The 9,286-nt window shown below is 42.9% G+C and overlaps 1 protein-coding gene across 1 annotated transcript in view; it reads right to left on the reverse strand.

The window, feature by feature from the left end:
* Positions 1 to 2,908: 2,908 nt before the first annotated feature.
* The window catches only part of LOC102762074 (ubiquitin thioesterase OTUB1), an 8,708-nt gene continuing 2,330 nt past the window's right edge, over positions 2,909 to 9,286 (reverse strand). The window contains exons 2-4 of the mRNA XM_015565275.1: positions 5,173 to 5,707; positions 4,656 to 5,019; positions 2,909 to 2,985 (exon numbers count right to left, since the gene is read on the reverse strand). Coding sequence (XP_015420761.1) covers positions 2,909 to 2,985; positions 4,656 to 5,019; positions 5,173 to 5,707 — 976 coding nt within the window. The remainder of the gene's footprint in view (positions 2,986 to 4,655; positions 5,020 to 5,172; positions 5,708 to 9,286) is intronic.

Below are 9,286 nucleotides of genomic sequence, written 5' to 3' on the forward strand. Positions count from 1 at the left end.
AAAAATCTCAGTGGATTTGAGAGTTTGTAACCCCTTCCGATTGAGAAAAAAAAACCACGCATCCAGTTGCAGCCTGCCCAGCGAGTGACTCCGTACCTCTGTTCTTGGCACCTCTGCACCCTCCAGCACTTGTCGTTTGTTGATTTGTTGATGATAGCCAGTCTGACAGGTGTGAGATGGTACCTCATTGTTGTTTTGATTTGCATCTCTCAGATGATTAGTGACTTTGAGCATGTTTTCAGATGTCTCTTGGCTTTCTGAATGTCCTCTTTTGAAAAACCGTCGTTTATCTGGTTGTTTGTTTTTAACCCCCTCCCGAGGAGATGTCTCCATTGATTATTTTTTAAATAAATCTTTATTGTTCCAATTATTGCTGTTCCTCTTTTTTTCTCCCCATAGCTTCCCTCTACTTGGTTCCCACCCTACGAAGCTCCATGAGAAAGTGACCCTCGCTCTCTGACCTGCTGCAAGGCCATCCCGCCTCTTCCCATAGGGGTCTGGGACCTCAAAATCCAGCCCCACAAAAATCTCAGTGGATTTGAGAGTTTGTAACCCCTTCCGATTGAGAAAAAAAAACCACGCATCCAGTTGCAGCCTGCCCAGCGAGTGACTCCGTACCTCTGTTCTTGGCACCTCTGCACCTCCTACTCAGTCTCAATGCGCTTCTTTTTTTTTTTTCCTTCCAGTTGTAGAACTTCCACTGGGCCAGCTTTCCCATGGTTCTGAATGATAGCTGTTTGTCTTATAGTTGGTAGTTTCAATGTTGTCCATTGATTTTTGGAGAATGGAAGAGAGAGGGAAAGGCAGGGAAATATCCATGTGAGAGAAACACATGGATTGGCCCTGACCAGGGTCGGGGCTGGACAGGCCTGCAACTGAGGTAGAATCCAATCCTAGACCTTTCAATCTGCAGGCCCAGGTTCTATCCACTGAGCCAAACCAGCTAGGGCTGAGCATGTCTTTTTGAAAAGAAAGAAAAAAAGAAAAGACCCTAAAATTAGATAGTGGTAATTGTTAGATTGTTACAACTCTAAAAATAATAGTAAACACTGAATTGTATATTTTAAAAGGGTGGATTTTATAGTATGTGAATTATATCTCAATAAAGCTGCTATTAAAAATAAAAGAAAGAAAAAGGGGAAAAAAGAAAGCTAAGAAAGCAATGGTGAATAAGACAGGAAACAGTCTCCACTTTCGTGGAACTTACATAGATTTACATCAAACTGCTAATGTTTCTCCTGTTTTCTTATAACTTTATCACCAGCTCAAAATGGAAACTGTTGGAAACTTAAAACCCCTTTTGCTAAATTGTGTTAAAGTGTATAAGTGATGGGCAAACAGAATTTGTGTTATGAAAATCTGCTTTCAAACCAGTTTTTCAAGGGTAGATTCTTTCCTATTCTATTGTCAATCCTGAATGAGGACTAAGTCATTCATTCATTCATTCATTCATTCATCTTTAAATTGGTTTTAATGCTCTGGAGCTTACATTCTAGAGACAGACAATAAACAAACAAAAATTTGTCAGGTGATAAGGAGTGCTATGAATGAAGGGAAAATAAAGTAGAATGTGAAGAATAGGGAGTGCAGGGGTTGGGACTAATCCCAGGCCTTAGGGAAGGTCCCTCAGCTATGTTGAATTTACATAAGACTTGAAGGAAGTGAAGATTTGGAAAAGAACAGCATTTTTGGCAGAGGGAACAGCAAGCCCAAAGTCCTTGAGGCAGAATTGTCCCTGGGATGTTTAAGGAACACCAGGGAAGTCTGTGTAGCTGGAACAGAGTTAATAAGGGAGAGAATTATAGATGAGATCAGAGGATTGATGGGAGAAACAGGGCAGATTAATGGTGATGTCTAAGTCCATCATAAGGACTTTTACTGGAGAGTTTTAAGCATGTGAGTGTCACTATTTGACTTACATTTTAATAGGATCCAGTAGATCACAAGTGGGTAAGGTGGAAGCAAAGAAAAACTGTTAAGAGCCTTTTGTAATAACCCAGGCAAGAGAAGACAGTGGCTTGAACCACAGTAGTAGTGGAGATGATATAAGTGGAAGGACCATAAATATGTCCTGGAAGTGGAGCCACCAGGGTTTGGAAAATATCTTATATAATAAAAGCCTAATATGCAAATCAAACGAATAGCAGAATGACCAGTGGAGCTACCGATTGCTATGACGCACATTGACCACTAGGGGACATATGCTTAACGCAGGAGCTGCCCCAGCCCAAAGGCCCCAGGTCAGCCAACATGGGTGCCAGTGGGGGCCCCCCAATCGCCCTGCTGGTCACCCCACAGAGCGAGGTCACCGGCGGTGGCGGTGGTAGGGTGATTGGGGGTGGGGGCTGGCCAGCGAGGGAGCCAGTGCTGGCCCCAGATCACCCCACCGGAGCGAGAGGCACCAGGCTGGCCAAGGTGGGTACCATTTCCCCCCGCCCGCCCCCCGATCACCTTGCTGGTCGCTCGACAGATCGGCCCTGATTGCCAGCCAGGCCTAGGGACCCTACCCATGCACAAATTTTGTGCATTGGGCCTCTAGTATGAGATATAATATATCTAAATATATAATGCACATGGACACAGACAATAGGGTGGTGACGGCCTGGGGCAGGGAAGGTTAGGAGAGGTTAATGGTGGGGAAAGGGACATTTGTAATACTTTCAATATAAAGATTTTTTAAAAATTTTAAATAAAGATACAATGCAATTTTATATGTTATATATGTGAAATATAACAACATAGTAACTTTGAATTTGGCATTCTAAATACTTCTTGTACATTATCTCATTTTTCTTCTTTGTCAGATAACCCAAGTATCTATGTTACTATATTACTCCAAGTATACAGATATAGAACACCTAAGTAATGGGTTGGCATGCCCAAATTTAAGACACATTATGTCTTACTCTCATTCTAAACTTATTTTCTTTTCATATACCATGCCCAACTGCATCAACACCATCATCTGAAAGTATGTTACACATGCTGTAAAAAAATTACATAAATGGATGGGTATTACTTCCAATTTTAGGGACTTTCAAACATAAAAATTGTCTTGTGCAATCTTCAAAATGGTATGAGTAAGTGGTATAAAATAGTGATGGTGAAAGTGTTTTCAAAAGATGACTCTTCAAGAAAAATAGGTTATTTGTCATTTTTGGCCTATCATGATTGGGTTTTTACTATCAACTCACATAGATTTGTAGGCATTTGCAAGTTAAATTTTCATAAGAATGAGCTCTTCTCTGGCATGTTTTACATATGTCTTTGAAGCTCACCAACCTGGGTTCATATTCTAGCTCTGCTGCATGTGTGATGCTGGGCATGTCCTCACTGTACAACAAAGACAATGATAGCACCTACTTCATTAGGTTTTTGGAGATTACATAGTGTGCTCACCATAAACACTCAATAAATAATATCTTCTATCACCATCTTCAAGTTAGCAGAGTCTGTTTGTGTAGGTGAATCTTCAAATCTTTGTTTCCACCCAATGCACAAACAACCATTCATTGCAGTTAATTAGTTTTTAAAAAATCATTTGACCTAGTACAGACAAAGCACCAGTTATCTGGTAGATTTTCTTCCCCCCACTGCCTTTCAATAGATTATTTTTTACCTTATATAGGAATAGACAATGGAAAAGAACTTTTTTTCCCCCTTCCAGCAGTGTTTTCTCTCTTTGTGAAAATTGCTACCAATAGGAATTATCGCTTAAACAGCAAGGGATGGCTCTCCTCTTTCAGGGCAACCCCTGCTTGTTCTGGACATTAACAGCCCGCTGACTAGGTAGCAATGGAAACAGGTCAGTGTACTGCTTAGCGTTTGAATTTGAGGCTTTCTCTCACTTCACTAAATAGTAGAAAGGTGCTACAGCAAAGCCAACTCAACTGTTTATCGTTGGAAGTGGAGTTCTTGAGGTGCCATCGGGAAAAAAATTTCCTGAGGCCCCCCAAGGGAGGTTGGGGTATTGTGGAAAGTTTTATTGATGATGTAAAATTAAGGGCCAAAACGGGTTTGGCTCAGTGGATAGAGCGTCGGCCTGCGGACTGAAAGATCCCGGGTTCAATTCCGGTCAAGGGCATGTACCTGGGTTTCGGGCACATCCCCAGTAGGAGATGTGCAGGAGGCAGCTGGTCAATGTTTCTCTCTCATCGATGTTTCTGACTCTCTATCTCTCTCCCTTCCTCTCTGTAAAAAATCAATAAAATATATTAAAAAAAAATTAAGGGGGTTCCCCTCCAAGGTCCCATCTCTGTCTGTCTCAACACGGAAGAAGTCCAATCTCCTCGTCAGCAGGGCTAGAATTAAGGCCACTGCCCAGAATTTCTCCTCCATATTAAACTCCAGTCTAGTCCAGGATTCTGCTAGCTTACCTTGTGTTCCCAGCTGCAGTCCATTGCATGGGGGGTCCGCATGGCCATGGGCCATGCTGCTGCATAAGGCCACATGGCAGGAAAGTACATGGTGGGCAAGTGTGGGTCATGGAGAAAGAGAGTGAGAGGGAAGGGAACAAGGGGCACAAGAGAGAGGGAACTCTTTGTTTGGGGATTTTACCCTTCAAAGATTCTGTGAGCTTGCACTGGGGCCCACCTCCTTAGCCAGTGATATTTTCCCAGGTGAGACAGACAGGCAAGCACCTTCCTTACAGGTGCTTTTTTTTTTTTTCACCACCAGCATCCCCTTTAATAAAACGTGGAAGGTTGTATGACAGGGAAAGGGGAGTGAAATATGACCATTTACAACCACACAAAAACCTCTGTACATGTCTAGTGCCTGGCAGAGGGGAGGGCAGCAGGGCAGCGGCGGGCAGAGCCAGCCCTCTTTGTAGAGGATGTCGTAGTGTCCAGGCCGGTAGAGAAGGTAGACCTTGGGCTCGGAGCCCTCGGGGAAGATGTGCGGGTTGGTGGTGGTGCCCTCGCCGCGGTCCATGTACTCCACCTGGATGGAGACGTTGAGGGCCTGGGCCAGCGCGACGTTGTGGATGTGATCGCTCTCCTTGCACATGGGCTCCACCTCCTGCAGCAGGGGTGCAGGTCAGGGCCTGGGTCTCAGCACCCCTCCCCCCGCCCCCTCTGACCCCAGGGCACTCCCCCAGGCCCCGGTGCTCCCCACCCTGAGAGGAAAGAAAAGGGAGGGCCCTGAATCTGAGAAGTGAGGCGAGGGTGGCACCTGCTGGCAGAACTCCTTGACAGTCCGCCCACCCTCAATGAAGTGCTCGAAGAACTTGCTCTCCCGCTGCAGGTAGCCAGAGGTGAGCAGCCGCAGGTAGACCACCAGGTAGTCCGAGGTGCTCTGGTCGTGGAAGGAAGCCAGCAGGTCGGCTACTGAGGTCTGCTTCTCCACCTGCTCGATCAGGTCCATTAACGTGTTGTGGAAGTCCTCAATTGTGAACTCGGTGAAGCCCTGGGACACCAGGTCTTCTTTGCTCTTGGCAGACACAGCCTTGAACCTCTGCAACTCCTTGCTGTCATCCAGCAGCGCCTCCAGGTGGGAGAAGCCGAAGGCTCGGTAGAAATAGCTCCCTTCGGGCCTGGTCTTGCAGATGTACGAGTACTTTTTGTGGAGGTCCTTGATCTTCTGTTGGTAGATATTGTCGTCCTCAGCATACTCCCTGTACAGGACCGAGAGCTCCAGCTGCTCCGAGACCAGGACTTTACTGCCATGCACCCATCTCCCCCTTTGCTCAATCCCTTCCTCCAGTGATCTGCGAGGAATGGGTGGGTGGTCCTCAAGAGAGCATGAAGCTATAAGTTCCTGGTGAAGCTGCCCAGATGACCATGCTTATAATGTGTGGCCTCCCCATTGCTCATTTTCTATTATTCATATTAATAAACTAATTATATGATAACACATTCATTGCAAAAACAAACAGAAAACCCCACAACATATCTCAGCTTCAAGAAAGCTTTGCTTTCTGCCCATTTTTCCTTGAAAGGATGATTTCAAACAAATTCACTTTTACTATGAAAATAAAGAAAGCTTATTTTGCCCTTTGACTCATGTGTTCTGTGGATTTCTTAAACAAATTCAATCTATAGCTACCATCTCTCTTCTTTGCCCTGGCCCATGGTGTGGCTCAGTTGGTTGGGTGTCACAGGAGGTTTTCAGTTTGATTCTGGGTCAAGGTCACATGCCTGGTTGTGGGCTCAATCCCCTGTAGGGGTTGTGCCAATCAATGTTGTGATTTCACCTCTCTCTCCCTCTCTCTTTCTCTCCTTTCCCTTTCTCTTTCTAAAAATCAATAAACTGTTCTTTAAAAAAAAGAAGAAGAATGCCACTCTTTAATGGGTTGTACCTTATAATCAATGTTTCATGCTAGGGAGAGGAAATAGCAACCATTCTGAATGATAAGTTTAATCCCAAACATCAGCCTTTGAGTCAGAAAATGTCCCATCTTTCAAACTTATGGAAGTAAGGATGAATGTCATTTCTTAAGAAATCTCACCTTAAGTCTTTGTTCTTCACTTCTCTGCATCTTTTCCCCAAAAGCAAAATCTCAGCTTGACAAATTTCTCACTTGGAAACTGTTCATTCACAGTATTTACAACTTGTTTTCAGGATAAACTACTGTACCCCTGACATAAGTATTTGTTACATAAAAATAATGCTGAATGATTTCTTGTTTTTTAAAAGGAAGATATGTGCAATGTAGGCATTTAATCACAGAGAATTCTGAAAGAGAAATCACTCCACCTGAATACTTGTAAGCAAACAATGCAATCTTGCACTTACTATTCTTCTACTTGCTTGAAAGTGATGATTTATTAAAGACAATGTAAGGGAAGAGTTCATATCTATGCTAAACACTTGCTAAAATCAGAGATGACTCTCCCCTGGCCCCTTTTTAAACTAAATCTAATTTCAGTATTTTAAATAAATTATAGGAAAAAGTTTAAAAATGCAAAAAAACACAGACACGTAAAAAGAATTTTTAATACCTATTTATTCTCTAACCAAAACAAAAATGACTACACTAGTTTTAGACATCTGCTGGTAGAAGTTCTTCATTTTTTCTATGTTTAATCATATATAGCGCTCCCCACAGTCTACATAAAAGGTGAACACAGTGCTTCTTACAAACAAAAAACCCACAACATATCTCAGCTTCAGGTTTCTTGTGGCTGCATTGCTCTGTCATCCTCCTGCTTCTCTTTGGAGATCAGCTCTCTCCACTCCCTATAATTTGGGCTGGAACATGGAGTTTCCCTGTACTGGTTCTCCCCTGCTCCAAAGGTGTAAAGCATTCTGGTCCTTTTTTAAAACGTCTGATGGAGAAAAGACGGGCAATGATGACATCTAATCATAGTTGTTTTACCTCCATTAGGAAGGGTTGAACAGGTGGGTTCCCCTCTATTCTTTAGTACGAATATTAGTATTTACAATAGTTCCAATATTTAGACAATGTTAGCATTAGAAAAATTTATATTAATATTAGAGTAAGTAGTAGTGTTCTCCAACCAGAAATCCCATATTGTCTTTATGTGAGTAAGAAGTAAATTACTATTTAGTTGAGGCACTGAGGTTTGAGGATTTATCTGTTACAGAACATTTTATACTCTAACATAGTAATTGGTATCCAAACTATACATTAAGAGCCACTAGAAGAGATCGGAGTTGTAAGAAGAAGGACCATAGGTCCCTGAATGATTAAGTGGAAGGCCACTGACCAATCAGAGCACCCAAATGGGCCTTATGTAGCTAGAAATAAACTTCTACTGGTTAAACCGCTGCAGGGCATCTATTGAACCACTGGATTTTATCTATTAGAGCCGCTGACATTACTTCCCCTAACTAACCAAGGTTGCTGTATGATCTACAGTCTCTTTTTGGCTGAATTGCCCTGCCATTCTCCTGCTTCTCCTTGGAAATTGGCTGGAACATGGAGCTTCCCTGAAGTCAACTCCAGCCTTGACTGTACATGACCCTTTAGTTCAAATACCCATAGTCATCAAACTGACCCAGCTCTCATTGTCACAAGTCCAACTTCTCAAAAGCCAAATTCTAATTGACCCATCTAGAATTGGGAATCCACAACTTGTCTTATGAGCTGTGCTACAGCCACAGTGGTATGTTCCGGGGCTATGAACATAACATTATCTCAAATAAAAGCACTGTGGATGAGAAAATAATGATTGCCACATTTATGACAGAGGCCACCTTTGCATCTGTTACACAGGAGCCCACACCCAGACACTTACCTCCCTGAAACCTTCTTTCAAATTTATTCCTACAAAGAACATGGCCTCAAATGGGACATATGTTTCCTGTTATATACTCTAAGTCAGGGGTCCTCAAACTTTTTAAACAGGGGGCCAGTTCATTGTCCCTTAGACCGTTGGAGGGCCGGACTATAGTTTAAAAAAAAACAACTATGAACAAATTCCTATGCACACAGCAGTGGCAAAAACACCCGGCAGGCCGGATAAATGTTTTCGGTGGGCAGCATGTGGCCCGCAGGCCGTAGTTTGAGGACCCCTGCTCTAAGTTCTGGTTTCTTAAGTCCAGTTGGATAAATGGCCCCAGGAAATAGTGATCCCTTCAGAGAAAACCCTCACTCTATTTATAGGTTGCGATATTTCCCCAACATCTGCAACACATTAACCAAATATGGATTCAACACAGTAACCCTAACATCACAAAAGAAGTATAGGTAGAGTAACAAGCAGGGCAGATGTTTTAATCATTGTGAATCACTCTTAATTGCCTTTGATCACTCATTCCTTCTAGTGTCCTTAGTTAAGACTTGAAAAATTATATTTACACTCTACTCAGTTTTAATAAGAATTATTGACTGGGACCATTATTATTTCTCCTGCATCTTCCACTGAAGGATGACTGAGGGCTTGAAATAGCAGAACTCCTGCATGGACAATAATCCAATATCTATAGGGAAATTTCATGCACCTGTAACAGGGAGTATGACTTCTGAACTCCCATACAGCTAGCCATGAGAACAGGGAACAAATATTGAGTTCTTTTTGGGCATCAAGATGATCTGTAAACCTATTTTGGAGTTCTAAAGGGATTTGAGGAAATGCTTAAGAGGTATCTGCCACTGCCTCTGGTATTGAGTGCAAGACTGAGGCAAAGGAAAGAAGTAAAAAGAAAAGGGCAGGAGAAACCAAGATGGCGGCATAGGTTAACACCAGAGATTGCTGCCTTGAACAACCAATTCAAATTACACCTAAAAGACGGAACGGACATCATCCAGAACCACAGGGAGGCTGGCTGAGTGGAAATTCTACAACTAGGAGGAAAGAGAATATCATACCCAGACTCAGAG

Source organism: Myotis davidii, unplaced genomic scaffold (assembly GCF_000327345.1).
Source record: "Myotis davidii unplaced genomic scaffold, ASM32734v1 scaffold93, whole genome shotgun sequence".
In the NCBI taxonomy this organism is placed as follows: domain Eukaryota; kingdom Metazoa; phylum Chordata; class Mammalia; order Chiroptera; family Vespertilionidae; genus Myotis; species Myotis davidii.